Below are 19,924 nucleotides of genomic sequence, written 5' to 3' on the forward strand. Positions count from 1 at the left end.
TCCATGTTCTGTAGAAATCTAGCAAAAGAGAATAAGTGCGGGAAGAATAAAATGTCACTCCCACAATGTGCTTTCAAAAGGATTTTTATTTTAATATCTTTAGTATTCTTTTCCTTTCAGGTGAGAGCACATATTAAAGGGGTAGTGTTGGGTTAAATTAGAGTTTTTAAAAGTTCTAACTGAGCTAACAACACCTTACATTATTAAAAGCAAACTCTTTTTTTTTTTAAATAACCCCTACATTCTTATTTAATCATCTTATTTGCATTCCTTTGAGCTTGGACAGTGCAAATAGTCTGGTCAACCTTTTTATTTCAGACTCCAGTCAACGTGATATATCAGCAAAATAGTGTAGTGTTTGGGTAAGAATTGTCTCAAAATCTTATAACAACAAACTGTTGTGACCAGAATGTTTTGAAATTTAATGGAAACAAATCTATTCACTTACGTTCAGTTTGGGTTTTGTAATCTAAAGTTCCACTCCAATGAAAACAATAACTTTCTAAAAGGGACAGAATCATTATGGAATTAATTTAAAATGATTTAAATTCATATCTGGGAGTGCAGCTGTCTCTGGATCTCCAGATTCTGTGGTTTTATAATTATTAATTTGTTTAATAAGGGTGTCTTTTCTCCTGTTGCTCTGGGAGGCCCACTTGAAGGGGAAACAGATTGTGCAGGGGAGAGTGAAAAAGACGAGAAAGGAAATTCCATCAAATGCACCAAGTAAAAAAATTTTCTTTAATTTTTCAGTTATAGTAACTGAAATTTTAAGACCAGGAGAAACCACTAACTAGTTTGAGCAGATAAAATTCAACGTTGACAAGTGCAAAGTAATGTACATAGGAAAAATTATCCCAACTACACATATGTAATGATGGGTTCTAAATTAGCTGTTGCCACTCTAGAAAGAGATCTTGAAATTATTGTGGATAGTCCTCTGAAAACTGCAGCAGCAGCAGTCAATGTGCAGCAACAGTAAAAAAGGCTAACAGAATGTTAGGAACTATTAGGAAAGAGATAGAAAATATGAAAGAAGATACCATAATGCCACTATATAAATCCATGAGGCACACACACCTTGAATACTGTGTCCAGTTCTGGTTGCTCTGTCTCAAAAAGTATATGGTGGAACTGGAAAAGGTTCAGAGAAGGGCAACAAAGATAGTCAAGGGTATGGAACAGCTTCCATATGAGGAGAGACTAAAAAGATTAGGGCTGTTCCACTTAAAAATGAGACGATTAAGGGTGTATATGATAGAGGTCTATAAAATCACTATGTGGGGAAATAGCGAACAGGGAAGTGTTTATTTACCCTTGCCCGCAATACAAAACCCAGCGATTACCCAATGAAATTAATAGGCAGCAGGTTTAATACAAACAAAAGGAAATACTTTTTCTCACAATCCATAATTAACTTGCCATGGGATGTTGTGATGGCCAAAAGTATAACTGGGTTAAAAACAAAAAGTACTAGATAAGTTCCTGGAGGATAGGTCCATCAATTGCTAAGGCCAAGATGGTCAGGGATGGAATGTCACACTCAGGGTGACCCTAAACCTCTGACTGCCAGAAGCTGGGAGGGGAAAACAAGGTGGATCTCTCCAAAATTGCCTTTTTCTGTATGTTCCCCCTGAAGGTCTGGTATTGGTCACTATTGGAGATAGGATTCTAGGCTAGATGGACAATTGGTCTGACCCAGTAAGGCAGTTCTTATGTTATGCTCACCGGCACAACACAGGCAACTTACAACCCACCCATTAATTCCTACATCAAGCCCAAATCTGTTGCCAACCCTTGTGATTTTATCATACACCTCCCAACATCCTACTTTATTAATGAGAGAGCTGTTTCTAGCTTCCATTGTTGCGGAGAAAAGCTTAAGAATACAAACAATAAAGGCTCATAAACCAGAAGGCAAATAAAAAGCTGTTTTTAAAAAAATTCATACTCTTTTGGGGCTTGACTCATGATTTTTTGAATGCCTGTGATTGACAACACCGGCATTGTGATGTTAAAATTACTGAACTGTATCACTGCCAGTATATGACATCCAACATGAGGTATTGTTGGAGCAGGGAACAGTGGTCAGGAATCTTTTGGGTTTTATTCATAGCTCTGCCATTGACTTCAATGCTGGAAAAAATATTTCCTCCTTACGATGGCATCTTCATTTGCTCACAGGTTTAATATTTATATCATACTGTCAGGTATAGTTAATGTTTGTAAGATGCTTCCTGATTCACACTTAAAAGATGCTGTAGAAGTGCTTAAGTATTACTATTATCTGGACTTCTATACAAAAGGTAGGGAAGAATGCTCACATTATTTCTTAGGTTTCAGAGTAACAGCCATGTTAGTCTGTTAGTCTGCATCCGATGAAGTGAGCTGTAGCTCACGAAAGCTCATGCTCAAATAAATTGGTTAGTCTCTAAGGTGCCACAAGTCCTCCTTTTCTTTTTATTATTTCTTAGCAGGGTTCCATGTTCAGCTCTCCTTAATAGAAATAAATTTAAAACAACAACTGACCCTTTCAGATTGTGCTCTGGTTACTCAACTATATCATAATGAAAGTATTGCATTCAGATTGCTTCACTCAGAAAATACACTTTATACAGTGGGTTCATTGCTTCACTCATTGCAGTGCATTTATTTTTTACACAATAAAAAGCTTGCTTTCAAATGAGATTTGGAATTTTGGTGAACAATTTCACTGAAAGTTTCAAAGGAGAGGAAATCAGCTTATTTGTACATGCAGATCAGTTAATTTCACTTGGGCAACTAGATACATAACTTTAGTTACATGCTTTGGACATGTAATTACTAGTTGGTAGATGCAAATCCAAGCCCACCCATTTCCTCCAGCTGCAAAATGGGTAAATGCTTTCTTTAATTTCAGCTGGTAGCAACACTGTTTGGAAGGAAGGTATAACTGCAAATATCTGCTGCTCAACTTTCAAACAACAGTCAGAAGTCTTAATCTCTTACCATGAACATCATCCACCTCTAATCTCCTTTCTTACTCTCTTCATTCCTTTTGTTTGCCTTCAGAACTTCCTTCACCACCTGTGCCTTACCAATGACAGAGACACAGCAGTTCTGCCAAAATCATTAAGTCTAGAACCTTTGCAGACTGGAAATTTGCTGCTTCTTCACAACCAACACTCTATGGTGGCAGCCTTCTTCTCTAGTTAACATCTTTGTGGAAATGAATAGCGATCCTATGAAGCTGTTCCCGTGGCTCTTGCTGCTCATCTTGGATGTTTTGGCTTTCAGAATTGATAAATCCATCAGAGAAAAGGCTGTTGAGCTAATGAAGCAAGCCCCTTTAATTGATGGGTATGTAGAATGTCTTTTTTTCCCAATACATCTTGGTATCTTTCATTAACTGGGTTAACATTTCTAAAATGGTGACCTAAACAGAAGGTATCCTTAGGTATTCAATATACCCTATATGCGGGCATGGAAGATAGATGGATCAAGACCAATTTATGTAGCTAGTAGACTAAGGGTATGTCTATACTACCCGCCGGATCGGCGGACAGCGGTTGATCCAGCGGGGGTTGATTTATCGCATCTAGTCTAGATGCGATAAATCGACCCCCGAGCGCTCTCCCGTTGACTCCTGTACTCCACCACTGTGAGAAGCACAGGCAGAGTTGACGGGGGAGTGGCAGCAGTTGACTCACCGCAGTGAAGACACCGCGGTAAGTAGGTCTAAGTACGTCAACTTCAGCTAGGTTATTCACATAGCTGAAGTTGTGTAACTTAGATCGATCCCCCCACAGTGTAGACCAGGTCTAAGAAAGGGTTCTGTAGGGGCTGAGGGGAGATGCTAAATTACTTGTAATAAAATATATATTTTTTGTTTGGAGAAGAGTTACATCAAATAGCCTGAAAACCAGCCAAAAACCTTTAATTCACCCCTTCCCATATACCATAAAACAACACCTTGGTTTCCTTACACACACATACTTAAGACTAGCAAAGCATATTAAATATAACTGTACTTTATAGTGAACCTCCTAGATCACTTATGAGATGCAACAAGAGAACCAACCATTCACCACCAATTATTGAAAATCTGAAAGATATGGGTCTAGCAAACTGAACACTTCAATGGTAGATTTTCAGTTTCTGTCCTTGTAAACAAATATTGGTGTATTTTAAGGCCCCACCTTATCCTCTGCCTGTTACAATGGGAGACTAAGGGCTAAATCCTGTAAACCCTGAGCACAGGGCTGAATTAACTCTCCTGTAGGCCCGGGCCTATTAGATTTTGTGGGGCCCCTTGGGGTTTGGAGTGGGCTCAGGGCTGGAGCAGGGGATTGGGGTGCGGGAGGGGGTGCAGCTCCAGCTTGGGGGAGTGGACTCTGGGGTGGGGCCAGGGATGGGACAGGGGGTTGGGGTGCAGGCTCTGGCTGGGAGGCACTTACCTTGGGCAGCTCCTGGTCAGCGGCACAGCAGGGTGGTACCTGGCCAATGGGAGCTGCAGAGCCGGCGCTGGGGGCCTGGGCAGCATGCAGAGATTCCCTGAATACCCCTCGCCTAGGGGTTGCAGGGGCACATCGGTGAGCTGGCGCTCATGGCTCCAGCCTGGGGGCGGGGGCGGGGTGCCGAGGGTCGAGGACCAGTGTCCGGCCGGCAGCACAGAGACTTGCTGCAGGCCAGATGAAAAGAAGAAGTGGGCTGCATCCAGGCTTCGGGGCCCCCTTAGCCCGAGGCCCTGGGCTGCAGCCCCTAAAGCCCTTGCATTAATCTGGCCCTCCCTGAGCAGCGCAACCAATTCTGATTTCACCCTGGGCTCTCAAAGCAGAGGCCCATCCATTGTTGCATTTTGTCAGTGGATCTTAGCAAGTTCTGAGGATTAGAGATGTAAGCAGCACCTGTGGCAGAGCATTTATGTCTCATTGCCTTAGTTTATCACTCTGAAGGCATTTTCAATTTGAATTCAAAGGCTATTTATAAACTCCCTTGGATCAAGTTGCATTAGTCTTTGGGAGAATTTCAGCGTTTATCTACTTTTGTGTTATGCAATTCACCATCTCCTTTCTATAGTTTTATAATACCCTTCTTCAGCTATAACTTTTTACTTCCTTTTGTATATGTTTATAAAGCCGACAGCATGATATGAAAGCGTGCCCAGGCAGCTTGGAGGAACAATGTTTGTGTTGAGTCTGATGTGATCCAGGAACATAAAGGAAAGGGATCACTCGAGCACTCAGATACTATTGTGCTGTAACTCAAATTAAATTCTAAAATCAAACTTGTCTGCCAATAGCATGGCTGCTATTTGCAGATCCAGCATCTGAACAGAAAGAGTGGAGATGGGAATGGAGCTAGAAGAATAAGGTGGAAAGAGGGGCTTATGAGAGAAACTTCAGCATCAAGGAGTGAGAGGGGAAAAACCTTCAGGCCAACAGAAAAAAAGATCTGCGAGGAATGAAATTTGTTACAGAAAGTGAGGCTCTGAACAAACCTCGCTGTGAGGCAGTGCTTAAAGTGGTCGGAGAAAAGTGGGTGGGGTTTATCATAATTTGGGAGCAATAGCTTTGGTAAGATAGTGCTTAAAGTGTACCACTCAGCTACTCAATTACATTTTTTTTTGCCAGGTTTGCAAGCTCTTCACCCGTTAGAGAACTGTTGCAAGGATGTTGGCAGTGAACATTCAAGGGGAACTAAAAGGAGATAGATAAATAAACATTAGGAAAGGACAAGCTTCTTTGTATCATTAATGCTATTATTTTACTTCTTAGGCACAATGACCTTCCATTACGACTGAGGATATTGTACCAAAACAGACTAAGTAAAATCAACTTAAAAATTCTCAACACCACAGTCACAAATATTCAGAAACTTCAGTCTGGCCATGTCGGAGCTCAGGTGTGTACTGTTGGTGCTATGACATGGATCTCTTAGACTATAGATGGATCTGAGCAAAATCCAGATACACATCCAGATTTTGGCTATGCCATAGTTTAGAAGAGGTGGTTCAGACCTGGGATTTTGATTCAACCCATGATAGAAAAAAGGGAAAACTGCATGGCTACAGAAACTTTTATATATTTGCATTCGCCAGACTTTAAAATGTCTTTGCAGAATCCAGCTCCACTTATCCAAAGTGTTGGGTTTTTTACAGCAACTGAATTAATAAGTTGTCTTATCCTCCTGTCCTTGGAAGACTGTGTGAATGATTGGGGGTGCCAAGAGCCTCGTATCAGAGAGCGTGCCCCAGTCAGATTAGGTGTTCCTTTGGAATATCCCAATGATGAAAGCTCCCTGACAAATTGCTGAGGAGGAAGTGGTTTTATTTATGAGTCTCATCTTTTTGCTGATAATGAAGTCCATGAACTTGTGGTTTGGCCTATCAATGTTTCTTTTTCAGTTTTGGTCAGTGTATGTTCTGTGTAGCGCTCAGAACAAGGATGCTGTGCGTCTGACCCTAGAGCAGATTGATGTTGTCAAGAGGATGTGTCAGATCTATCCAGAACTTGAACTTGTTACTACTTCTCAAGGTGATACTTTTTTATAATGAAAATGTTTCTTTAATGAGATTGCAGGAGGGAATATACGTGAGATGAAGTACTTGGCATATCACACATTGCATATTAAGAATGTTAGTATTGGCATTTATGGTTGTGAAATGATTGTCTGCTGCTCAATGCAGATAGCTCTAAGTCTTTGTCTTCAATTTACTGTGGCATTTATTTTCCCTTTAAACTCCAGGTATTGCTGATAGTAAAAAGATAGCATGCTTGATTGGAATAGAAGGTGGCCATTCCATTGACAGCAGTCTCGCAACGCTAAGGATGTATTATGACCTGGGTGTTCGGTACATGTCTTTAACGCACACCTGCAATACTCCATGGTAACTGATGTGCACTAGTCTCTGTAATGCTTACTTTTCCAGTGCAAAGGGATGGCAGTTTTAAGATGGGCCAAAATTGGTTTGAAAAATGTGGGAGACTGCTATCTGTGACTAATGGTGGATTTGTTGAAGGGTGACTGGTGTCCTTTGGATAGGTCCGCTTGTTATGTGGTGGGTTAAAGAAGGAGAATCTGTCTGCCACTTGGCATTTCAGTGACATCCTGGGATCTATTTTAGTTTGTTGGCAAAATAAATACAGGCAAGTCATCATCTCCATTGCTTTGTGAGAAAACTAGAACAGGATGTAACAGATACGTTTCTCTTCTGGAAGGAATGTTACTGAGACTGGTAAAAAGTTTGTTACAGTCAGGAGAGGCAGTAAGAAAGGGTTTTCTGTTGATTCAGCTAATTTCATACATTCCTTATTGGCGTGGTGAGTGCTGTGTGTGAATTCAGCTCTTGACGGCACTGGAAACTCTCCTCTTTGGCCAGCCCCAAGCACATACCACATGTGTTGCTGTGAAGGCTTGTGTACTGCACATGGGTGGGCTGGAGCTCGGTTCACACACCTCCATATCATACACCTCTTGCCTCTCCCGCCTGCTGGCCAAGCACACCCAGTGAAGGAAGGAATTGGATCCCAAACTCTCCCTGTAAGAAGCAGATTGATCCATCTCCTAGAAGACTTTGCTGTCATGCCTCCCTCCGCCACACTAGGGGTGATGAGCAATGCTTTTCTAACCCACAGTCATACATCAGCCCTTAAGTCTGTGTAGAGCCCCCCTCATCCTGCAGCTTCTTCTAGGGTCAGCCTTAAATCCTCTGTCCACAGAATTGTCCAGCAAGGAAAATGTCATTGCCATACTCCTGTCATGGTGTGAGAGGCGTCCACACACTTCTTCAGTCTTAGTAGTTTTTATTGAGGGAGCTAATTGTGATGTAGACATCCAGCACTGGGAACTGCACTATGTCCGTTTTTTCCACAAACAGCTTCTGAGCAGTAACGTTCTATGCTGGGTTAAAACTGGTGACCTAAATACCAAAGCCTGCAAATCATATTTCTAATTCCTGAGTCACACAGACCCATATAGGGGTGAAGAACAGCTAACAGTAGAAAATGGCCCTGCATAACTCTGCTCCTTCCTACTGATCTAGTTCTGACACATTGCCCACCGGTTTCCTCTGTTTGGCTGTTGATGCCAGCCTCAACATCCTGTATCCACTTCTTACAGAGCCATTGTCATATCTTTCTACACTGTCTTCAGGAATTGCTCATGAAGACCACCACTCTCTGACTAGTCCTAAAGACCCACCTCTGCTGTAACACCCACAAGAAATAAGTCAACAAAAGCATTCTTTATTCTAACATTTAAAAAGTAACCTGTACCCATGCTGCACTCAGGCCTAAGAATCACCATGTTATTGCATTGCTGTAATTCCTTTTCTTCCTCACCCAACCTGGCCCTGGTCAGACAGCGCGGGTGCAAGTTTAAAAGTGAACTTAGTTTTGGTGAAAGATACCAGATTGATAGCCCTGAAGTCTGCTAGTGACCCCTAGAAGTGTTGCAGCATTAGACAGCATGCACTTCCGCAAAGTGCCTCCTCACCCATGTGAACTAGTTCTGACCTGGATGACTAATGTCTAGGAGTGAGATACAAGCATGACATTGCATGAATGAGAGCTATGTTTATCATCTTTAATCTCAGCTATATGACTTCAGGGTGAGGGTTTTATACTGTGTTTGTGTGAAATTTGATTGTTTGGATCTAACCCACTAGAATAATGCAATGGTTTCTTACGTGTTTTCTTTTTGAAGGGCAGAATCTTCATCAAAGCAAGTACATAACTTTTATCCTAATCTGAATGGTCTGAGTTCATTTGGCAAAGTAAGAATCTCTCCTCAATGGCAACCTAAGCAAACTTTTCTCTCATTAACACTAACCTGGTTAATGTTTGCTTTTAAATTCTGGTCCTTTGCTTTTAAAAAAAAATTGTCTTAAGAGATTTAATGACTATAAATTGTAGATGGCCTTGGGATGGGGGATTCAGAACTCAACAGTAGAGAGAGAGTAAAATATGTAAAGAGACTGTGACTATACAGTCTTATAAAAACAATGAGCGGTCCGGTGGCACCTTAAAGACTAACAGATTTATTTGGGCATAAGCTTTCGTGGGTAAAAACTCCCACTTCTTCAGATGCATGGAGTGAAAATTATAGATACAGGCATAAATATTTATGTAATTTTCACTCCATGCATCTGAAGAAGTGGGTTTTTTACCCACGAAAGCTTATGCCCAAATAAATCAGTTAGTCTTTAAGGTGCCACCGGACTCCTCATTGTTTTTGTGACTACAGACTAACACGGCTATCCCTCTGATACACAGTCCCATAGTATGTAATAAAAACTGTATTCTTATTGTATAATTCTATAGACTTTTCCCCATCCTACAGAAAGGATTTCCCTCTACTAAACTGTCTATGTTCCATCATTCCTCAGTCTTTTCTGTTTGTAGCACTTCAGTAAACGTCTACACAACCTTGTGGGTTTTGTCCCTATCAAATTCTGTACAACTTTCCCAGAATGGGATATGTTGAGGGGCAGAGGGCGGGAGTATTCAGGACTTGAGGTACAGTAATAGGTTGCAGGAATTGATAAATCAAGATTAAGGCTAAGATTGTGTCACCGACATTTTTTGTAAAAGTCACAGACAGGTCACGGGGGAAAAGGAAAAATTCACGGAAGCCGTGACCTGTCTGTGACTTCTACTAAAAATATCCAAGACAAAATGGGGATCTGTGGGTCCCCCCACCGCCTGAAGCAAGGCAGCTGTGCTGGGGCTGTGGGGTACCCCTGCTGCCTGCAGCTCTGGGTGTCCCCCGGATGCCCATGGGGGCCAGGAGCTGTAGGGTGCCCCTGCCTCCTGTGTCAGCCAGGAGCTGTGGGGTACCCCTGCCACCTGTGGCTCCAGTGGCCTGCAGTGGACAGGAACTTGGGGGTTCCCCACTGACGGTGGTGGCCAGGAGCTGCAGGGTTCCCTCCCTGCCCACGGGGGATGGGGGCTGCGGTGTACCCCACCGCCTGCGGTAGCTTGGTGCTTTGAGGGCCGCCAGAGGCAGCAGGTGACCCTACAGCTCCCAACCACCGCAGGCTGAAGTCATGGAGGTCGCTGGGAGTCATGGAAACTTTTAGAATTTTAATATAAACTATCCCAAATCCTGTGGTTCTTTAACTCAGTTTTTACTCAACTTCAAATGAAGCTGTGGAAGTTTGCCTGAATAACAACCTCTGGATTTGACATAATCCATTAAGTAGCAGCTATAATATGTTCTTTACATTCCTGTTCCATAGAATCTAGCACCATTCCTTTAAATGGTGCCCAGGACAAATAGGCTTCTAGAGCCTGATTGTGGTGCCATTAGAGGTGGGCCTGAGAAATTCTAATGCGGATTTTGAACTCCCTTTCCTTCCCCAAAAGAAATTCTGTGGCGGTTGGGTCCATGACTTAATCAAAGCCACCTCTATTCAACAAGATACTTTTAAATCTGAAAGTAGAAGAACGTCATTAGTGCTAGCAAAACATAGCACATAAAACAGAAAATTGCAAAACTTGAGAAGCACAAATTTGGTCTGAAAATTTATTTCCAAGGCATTAACTTCAAAAATAAATTAAATAAGTTTAAACTCATGACTTTGAGGTCCCCAATTTCCTTTTTTTCCAGTTATGTTTCAAAGTTTATCCTGGGAAGTCCTCCTTACCTTTCAAGTGTTCAGACCGGTGGGATGAGTAAACTGGGTTAAATTTTCCTGTCAGAAGTGCATGCAGGTCTGTTTGGTTTCCATGAGTGTTGCAAGTGCCTATTTAAGGCATGAGTGATGTAGAATCTGGCAAAATGCAGCAAATAATTTGGTAAATTAGTACAATTTTCTCATAGTGATTTCAGAACACTGAGAATTCAAGGAGTAAGAAATTGCAACATTTTGTATTAGCAGCAATACTTATTAGTGAAGTATACAGTGAACTATACAGTATACAGTGAATTATCAAGACCTTAGATTTTATATGGCTGAGATTTTAAATATGTGATAACTGCCGATAGCATTGAGAAGGAGACTCTGTGATGTGCTAGTGAGTCCCCATTAGAGAAACGATTAGGAAGCCTATGGTAGCCACAAAAAACCACACACGTAGAGAGACCTATACCCACTTTTATGACAGCTGCAGAATGTAAGTATTTAGTCACATACATCTGTTAACCCATCTCCTTTAACAGAATGCAATACTAATACTGCTGTCTGTACATCTGTGTTAGGAAGTGGTGATGGAGATGAATCGCTTGGGGATGATGATAGATTTATCTCATACATCAGACTCCACCTCAAGAATGGTTCTCCGGATCTCCAAAGCACCAGTCATTTTCAGTCATTCGTCAGCCTTCTCTGTTTGTAACCACTCAAGAAATGTTCCTGATGATATTCTCCGGAGTTTGGTGAGTGATTTGAAAAGATTTCACTCCTTTGGCCAGCCCAAGACAATCCTGCGCATACAGGATTCAGTGTGTACTTTTCTTCCTGCCATCTCTGAAGTCCAGTTCACAAGCAATAAGAAATAAATTAAGCATTTGCTCTTCAGATATGGCTTTGGGTTATATTCGATATGTGACTGTGGAACGATTGCTGGCATGTTGAAAAGAAATGCTTGCAATGAGAGGAAGTTGCATTGGTTTGACATGGTTCCTGAAGTAAATGGAGTTATGCTGACTTACACCAGATGAGGATTGCATATAAGGGATAGGGAGGCAGCAGTGTGTGCTCTCAACTGACCTTCACATGTAGAATGGCATTGATGGGCTCTAGATGGAGCTGCGTTCACATCACTTGAGGGTGACCATGACACAGGGCCTGTGAATAGCTGCTCACAATACGTCCCTCTATCTTGCAGAAAAAGAACAATGGAATTGTGATGGTGACTTTCTATACAAAGGTGCTGGCCTGTGGAAGAGAGGTTGTGAATGTTGCAACTGTGGCAGGTTTGCATCTAATATACTGCAGTTCTGAATAATGATTCCTTCTATAAATTTCTCTCGAGTCTGAGCCACATTTCAAGTGCGAATCTTTGTTGCTGTAACACACACATTCACTCATTCCCACACTGTGTAAATCACAGCCACTCAGTGGCTTGTAACACACACCCCTTTAGATCCCTAAATCAGGTCGTTTTTAGAGTTTACACTTATTGAACAATAATAAGAGACACAGGTCATTAATAAGTAGCTGAGGAACTGATGGCCCAAAGTGGACCATTAACTAAATCCTAAGTGGGTGTTAATCCCCAGGAAAAGCCCTGACTGTAAATAGTTAGTCTCAGAGTAGAGCAAACCCCAGGGGTGTTGGGAAATAAGGGGTAATGCAATTTCCATTGCTATATACAAGGTATTTCTAGAGAATTCATGTCCTGCATATGAGCCAGTCATATTCCTCAACTCACTTTTCATCAGCCTAGTTATTTTATTGTCAAGAGGACTAGTACTGCACTGAATACAAATGTCAAGTTAAGCAAATATCAAGGGCATGTCACATACATCATTGAATTTTAGCTCATGTTCTACATGTATTTTTTGTCGTCACATATTTAAAGTGAACTTAGTGCTTTGTCTAAACATTGTGAGACATGTTAACCAAACACCAATATGTCTGAAATAGTTTTTCTTCTTGCTCTGTGCTTTGACGTTGTTTTCTTTGGTCTTTTCTTCTAGATCATTTTGACCACATAAAGAAAATTGCAGGTTCAAAATCAATAGGAATTGGTGGTGACTATGACGGAGTGGATCAGTGAGTAAAACAATATATAACTTTAAAAATAAAAGGAGTACATGTGGCACCTTAGACATTAACAAATTTATTTGAGCATAAGCTTTCGTGAGCAACAGCTCACTTCATCGGATCGAATGCATCCGATGAAGTGAGCTGTAGCTCACGAAAGCTTACGCTCAAATACATTTGTTAGTCTCTAAGGTGCCACAAGTACTCCTTTTCTTTTTGCGAATACAGACTAACATGGCTGCTACTCTGAAACCTTTAAAAATAACGTGCTCTTCATGAGGATTTTCTTTCGGTTCTTTTGAAAAAGGCAGACCACAGCTCTTGGAGCAAATTGTTGTGCAATTATTATTAAAACACATTTTAATAAAGCAAGGGCTTGATCGTTCCCTTCTAGATTAGTGTGAAGATACATTTCATTTGGTGTGGGGTGGAAATGAGCTTGCCAGCACAACAATCCCCCTGCTGTCCTCCTAACCTCAGAGGTGCCCTCTTTGAGGTCAGGGATTTGCACGTGCCAGCAATGAATGGTAGAAATCTAACCCTGCCTCAGACTGTTAGCTCTTCTATGAGCCATTTGTACTGTATAACTATTCCCTCCCTCTCTCCTTCTTAGCAGCTAGGGAAGGACCATGTGGCCCTGGGCTAATGTGGAGGCATGGCTATGGCTTCCATTGGTTCCTAGGATCTAGGTGCTTGGGGGGCAACGTTCTGTTCTGCCCTGCCAGGGAACCCTCCTCCCTTCAAAACAAGCAATCTGATCTCTGCACCATGGCTCCCCCTACTCATGCCTGTGATTGCTTCTGGGGTAATATATGGCCCTGCATAACAAATGTATTCTAGCATAAGATTAGCCTGCTTGGTGCTTACCTGCTTGCCTTTAAGCTTTTCTCCTTTCTTCTTCTGTTGGCTCATGACCTTGTGCATCTTTCTTGCTTGTGTCTGAGACACTTGGGCACAAGTCATATCAAATGGTGGATCACAAAAGAAAAGTCTGCTGTCACAGGGACTAGCCGTTCAGTAACAGGAATCTCCTATGCGGTGACAGATAACAGTTGGAGCTTCTTGTCTTGTACACATTTTCACTCAGCTATTCAATAGAATTGGTGCTGGGGGTTCCTAAAGTGCTGAATGAGCCATGGAGTAAAGGGATGACACTGCTAGCTTGCTTGACGCAGATTTAAAACAATCAGCCCTGCACATAGTCTCTCAAAACAATGCCAAAGGCCCACAAAAATAAACCCTGGAAGACCAGTTATGTATAGGTTTGGCTGCTTCTTCCTTCCAACTTTCTTTGCTGTGACAGGAATTACACAATAGACATCAGATTGCTTATTGTATTCCCTTCAAATGGAGGGTTTCATGTAGCTTTCTTTGCAGGTCCAAAACTCCCATTGAGCTCAAAACTGAGACTTCTCCCAGGACTTTGTCCCCCTAGATTATTCTGATAAATGACTTAATGTGTATAGTAGAGTACAAAGAATGGTCCACAATTGTTCAGTGTATCATATGCATACAGACTCTCTTTCTGATAGTATAGCATGTCATAGGTAAAGTGCACTACAGCCTTCTGTTGCACAGATGTTTTCCTGGCCATCAGAGATGGGGCGTGGGGAATGAGGGGTGTATTCATGAATGAGTGGTGTTATTTCTTTAATACTGCCCATGCTGCTTTATTGTCTGCACAGAATGTCGCCTTTCTCTAGAATGCACAGTTTAGTCCCATTAAAGTAATGCTTCCTGCAGAAAGACCTTGTTTGATATGGCTCTGGGATTCAACCAGTTAGCTGGACTTTTGATTTTGACTTAATTGGGAGAAGGGTTGAGCCCTCTGGTGACCTGTTTCTCAGTGTAACTGGATCCTTGCCACAATCATTTAAAACCCTTCTCTACATGATTCATCCAGAAGCACGGCTTATATGGTGTGTCATTCTGTGGTCATTACTAACAGATTCCCTGAAGGACTGGAAGATGTTTCGAAATACTCTGCGTTGATTGCGGAACTTCTGAGAAGAGGCTGGACCGAAAGAGAACTGACAGGAGTTTTAAGGGAAAACTTGCTCCGTGTTTTCAAGGAGGTGGAAAAAGTAAGATTAAAGCAGTTGAAAAAATTATTTTGACAAACACTGAATTTCTGGTTGCTGCCAAGGGGGAAAAGAGACTGAAGTTCTCAAAGCCCCACTTCTTTGCTGTGCAGGAAGGATGTGAAAAACAGGGAAGGCAGTTAATGCAAAGCTTCAAAATGGCTCTTGGGAAGCAAAGATTAGACAAGGGGCAAGGGGAAGAGCGTGGATGGAACAATACAGAGACAGTTTCTTTTTACAGAGGACTCCGGTAACTGCCACTGTTCTTTAATTCCTAATCAAAGTACTGCTCAGTTGGCTACTACAAATATACCAGTGTTAGGAACTAGCTCTTGAGTTCTAAAAATAGCAGTGTCTTATGCTGAATTTTACACGTGCAGCCAGCTGCCTGACATTGTGATGTGACTGGAGATTTCATGACCCCTAATCCATCTTTCACTGACTTAAAATAATTCAGAAGGGTGAAAAATTGTTAGAGAAGTTTAAGTCTTTGTGTTAAGACTGGTTTCAGAGTTGCAGCTGTGTTAGTCTGTATTCGCAAAAAGAGAAGGAGGACTTGTGGCACCTTAGAGACTAACCAATTTATTTGAGCATGGAGCTTTCGTGAGCTACAGCTCACTTCATCGGATGCATCTGTAGCTCACGAAAGCTTATGCTCAAATAAATTGGTTAGTCTCTAAGGTGCCACAAGTACTCCTTTTCTTTTTGTGTTAAGACTGTTAGCCGACTATGGTGGAGATACTAATTGACTCAGTTCAGCAGGAGATTTACAGTGGAGGTATCCACAGCAGGCATGGACCAAAAGATTTACCTGCTGAACAGCTAGCTGTGTCTCCCTTTGCCAGGATGTGTGCCATAGCAGGCTCTGGGAAATCTTTTATATTGAAGAAACTCATGAGAGCGCAAAAGATTAGATTAAGACAAGAAAGTTGCTTTCCTCATCCTGAATGTATTTTGCAGTACAGTTTAAGAATGGTTCACCTGAATTAACAAAGTTCTATTATAAGACTTTTAATAAGTGTATTATAAATCTGACTTCCAGGGCAATATTATTTGAATTCTTCCAGGTGCGGAATGACAGTAAATCAATGAATGAGAATGAGAACGAAATCCCACAAAGAGAGGTGCAAAATTCCTGTCGTCTAGACCTAAGAAACCCTCCTCTTCGGACAGCTAACGTGCTTCCCATTTCTTATGGATCTCCTTCTGTGGTACAGACTTTGGGTCTAATGTTCATTACTGTAATATATATAATACTGCATTAACAATGCACAGAAACCTGATGGGTCAAAAGGGTATTGAATACACATACCCAAACAGACATTACATGTAGAGTGAACTGCAATGCAAATGGATAAATCTTCTGCTTAGCTACAAAGCTGTACCTCCAAGGTGTGTGAATAGTATTAAACCTTAAGCATCATTTATGTAAGTCTAACTACAGATGGCAAAGATTAATTTTGTCTTAAGTGCTTAGGTAGCAGTGTTTGGAATATGGCTTGGTGCTGAACACTCTTGGATCCACTGATGTCAAATGAGGTTGGTAATGCCCAGCACCTTAGGTCAGATCCTGTACTATGTGCAAGGCCCCTTGTTTTCAGTTTTTATTTTGTTTAAAATTTCCTGGGAATTTCAGTGTTCAGAATTTCAGTTAACAAAAAATTAAAAACATGGATGAAAATGAGGGCAGAAAATTAACTTCATGGTTTTCTGGGTTAGTAAGAAAAAGCAACAGAGAGAAGTAGGAATATTGAAAGTAAAAGCAGCTCACGCTGTGATTTATTTCATGAACTGTATGTAAACACTTGCACGTGTATGCATGTGTGCATCTTCCACTACATTTGCCTTACTTTAACAGACAGCCTAGCCTAAATGGAAACGCAAACTTATTATTAACATAAACACATCACCTAATGTCATGTATTGGATTTCCTTAACATAAGCAGTATATTTATATATTCGAGTAGTCCAAAAACTGGGCGAAAATCAGTAAAAGCTGAACAATAGCTTTTTGGAAAACTTGGGAATTTTCCAGTAAAAACTGAAAATGAAGGGCCTGAACTATGTAGTTCGAGCTCTTGGATGGTCACTTGTCTTTGGATGCATGCCCGGTATGAGGATTGGGGACCAGAAGTACTAATCAAATGGACTTTTTTTTTTTTTTTTTTTTTTTGCATTTTAAGGGAGAGCTAACTGCCAGCTGGGTTTGTAGGTGACCATGGTGACATCAGTCTGAGAAGGAAAAAAATGCCATGGCTGTTTGAAGGAGAATGTGGCCTCTTTTAAATTATGTTTTTGCCAAAAGTTAAAGGATTCTTTCAACCTGGAGGTTATTTGAGAAACTATATTCTGCCCTTTATTTAGTCTCACTGCAGTAACTGCCTTCACTTAAGTCTGTGGGCGAGGTAAAGATTCTAGGCATGTGACACTGCTGGATCTGCCACAAGTGTTTGATTGCTGATCACCATGGGCAGAATTCAGCTGTCATTGGTTTGTATATGCCACAATATCTTGCTTTGAATCCTATCTCTAGTTCATTGCTTTGAGCCAGGGAACGCTAAATAACTATGCAATCTGTTTTGGGTCCCATTCCTCTAGTAGCCCAGGGCAGCATTATTTATTATCATGACATCTGTTGTTGCATGTCTGCACAACATCTAGCATCTGGTATCTTCAGGACAAGGGCTGGATATCTGAATTGTTTATAGAAACATAGGGCTCTTCTAAATATGTAAAAATCAAAAGTTTACCCTCCACTGCAAGAACTTCAACAGTCCTGTGCTGACTTTTTCCCTTTGGGAGCACTGTTTATTTGCCCTGTTCCTGTTTGTATCTTTTCAAATGTTAGTAACTGAACTTCTCTTGAGTTATTAGTGATAAAGCTGCTACATGCCATCTTGAACTTCTCCATGTGGTGACTATGGAGGACTGCTGGAAAGTAAAAAGCATTTTTGGAGGAGATGATAATTAGGGTTGGGTAAAAAAATCTTGTGAAATTGCTCTGACTCGGGCTTATGGGGCTTGGGTTGTGGCGCTGTTCCACAGCCATGTACACATCTGGGCTTAGGGTGAAGCCCAGGCTCTAGGACCCTGTGAGGTGGGAGGGTCGCAGTGCTCTGGCTCCAGCCTGACCCCGGAAGTCTACACTGCAATGAAACAGCCCCGCAGCCCGAGCCTGAGTCAGCTGGCATGGGCCAGCTGCGGGTTTTTCGGTGTCCTGACAAACCTGGCTTTGATGGGATTGCAAAGGGTGTGAATTAGAGCAGAAATAAGGCCTCTGTGTTCAGGCTTTGTGATGGGGTGCCCATCCCACACAAGGCCTGGAGGGGTTAAAGTGGCTAGGTGGGCCATGTAACTGCCCAGGTTGCACCTGAAGGAGACTGGGAGCAGGCCACTAACTGGAAATGGGTTCAGCTGGGCAGGAACAGTAATACCAGTCAGCTCTGTGTTCTTGGGGAACCAGGGCGCAGTAACCAGCCTGTCTGACTCACAAAGGACATCCCCCCTCCCCAGCCTTTGCTTGAACCAAAACCAATCAAAAGAAAGACTTACAGAAAAAGCAATAAGAAAAGGAGTACTTGTGGCACCTTAGAGACTAACCAATTTATTTGAGCATGAGCTTTCGTGAGCTACAGCTCACTTCATCGGATGCAATGAAAAGCAATGAAAAGGCAGTGGGAGATGCACCTAAACAACTCCTGACAAGGGTGACAGGATTAAGGCAACTCCCCTAGCCTCATCTGCATCAAAGATGGGACAGGGAGGCATCTTCATTAGCATACAGATTGGAGCACAGAGATTCCAAGGCAAGAACTGCACTGAACTCTGGGACCAGAAAAGCAGGGAAGCACTGCATCATGGGGGATCTCTGCTCCAGATGTTAATGAACCTATGCCTGCACACACCCAGCTCAGCAGTTATCAGACCAATTCTAGTAATGAATCCCAGACTGATATCCAAAATACTGAAGCTGCCTAACTGCATTGTGAGCTCCCCTGAAGGAACACACCCATAGCTAGGAATGATCAGTTCCTATAGTCTAGCCTAAAGAAAACCCTTGAGTCATCAGTTTACCCGTAAACAAATCTAGTGTTCTCCCTTGAACCGTTGTTGTTTCCCTACAAAAACCCCTACCCACACTCAAGTAAGTGTTCTGATACCTGGATCGAAACTCTGCATTCAGTTCCACTGGGACTTCATCTTGACTGAGGGAGCTGCAGCTCGCAAACCCAGAAAGGGTGAAGCCAGATAAATAGGAAGAAGCCCAGGGAAACAGCAGCAAGGACTGTACTGACCTTGACTGCTTGTTAGAGGGTCCCTGGGCTGGAGCCCAGTGTAGAGGGCGGGCCTGGGTTCTCCTGCCAGCCACTGGAACGTGGCACAGGGCATGGAGATGTCAGACAGATAACTGCTCCAGAACTACTGCGATTTCCCTGGTAGGGGCGGACCTTAGTGGTCTGGGTGGAGGGCCAAGCCACAAACAGGAAGCTGCAGTTCCGTGGGTGAGAGGGGCCTCGGGTGAAAGAGAGGATGGGTAGAGACCTTGCCAGAGGAGGGTGGCGCCTGGCAAGACCTAATTCCCAGAGTTGTGGAGGCACCACGTGTGGTGAGTGGTCTCTGACAGGCTTTTAGAAATGACTATCCATGTTCAAAATCTATGTTGTTTGGATTCTTTGCTTGCTCTGCATGTTGCTGTTCTCCCCTCAATTCCCTGTTCTCCTCTCAATCCTTGGGTTTAAAACTGCAGTTAAAAATGTGTATTAGTCTTTACATGGTGAAATCTAATAAAAGCAATTGATTTTTCTTCAGTTAGTTGTTTACCTCCTTTCAGGAAGAGCCATGCACTATACTTGTGCCAGACTTTGGATGGGGTTGGCCTTCTTCTCCACTGTAATGGGCCAAGGCCATATGGCTATAGAAAAGAAGTGGGAGATAGATGTATTAGCCCCAGGCTAAACAAATCCCTGTTCCCAGGATAAGTAAATGGCAGCTGCTCCAGGTCAATTAAGACACCTGGGGCCAATTAAGATCTTTCCAGAAGCCAGGGAAGATAGTTAGGTTGATTGGGACACCTTAAGCCAATTAGGGGCTGGCTGAAACTAGTTAAAAGTCTCCCTATTAGTCAGTTGGGCACGTGTATCAGGAGCTGTAG

General features: G+C 42.3%; 1 protein-coding gene across 4 annotated transcripts in view; it reads left to right on the forward strand.

Annotated features, from left to right (window-relative positions):
• Window positions 1–19,580, forward strand: part of LOC125620593 (dipeptidase 2) — a 35,832-nt gene extending 16,252 nt beyond the window's left edge. For 3 of the 4 annotated variants that reach the window (XM_048816500.2, XM_048816501.2, XM_048816503.2), the window contains 10 exons: window positions 3,052–3,339; window positions 5,757–5,883; window positions 6,386–6,515; window positions 6,727–6,868; window positions 8,686–8,755; window positions 11,182–11,358; window positions 11,811–11,898; window positions 12,625–12,700; window positions 14,640–14,775; window positions 15,840–19,580. In XM_048816500.2, coding sequence (XP_048672457.1) covers window positions 3,209–3,339; window positions 5,757–5,883; window positions 6,386–6,515; window positions 6,727–6,868; window positions 8,686–8,755; window positions 11,182–11,358; window positions 11,811–11,898; window positions 12,625–12,700; window positions 14,640–14,775; window positions 15,840–16,037 — 1,275 coding nt within the window. In that variant the 5' untranslated portion in view covers window positions 3,052–3,208 and the 3' untranslated portion in view covers window positions 16,038–19,580. The remainder of the gene's footprint in view (window positions 1–3,051; window positions 3,340–5,756; window positions 5,884–6,385; window positions 6,516–6,726; window positions 6,869–8,685; window positions 8,756–11,181; window positions 11,359–11,810; window positions 11,899–12,624; window positions 12,701–14,639; window positions 14,776–15,839) is intronic. The other variant, XM_075118346.1, reaches the window with a different exon arrangement.
• The last annotated feature ends 344 nt before the right edge of the window (window positions 19,581–19,924 follow it).

The sequence above is a fragment of the Caretta caretta genome, chromosome 12, assembly GCF_965140235.1.
Source record: "Caretta caretta isolate rCarCar2 chromosome 12, rCarCar1.hap1, whole genome shotgun sequence".
Taxonomy (NCBI): Eukaryota; Metazoa; Chordata; order Testudines; family Cheloniidae; genus Caretta; species Caretta caretta.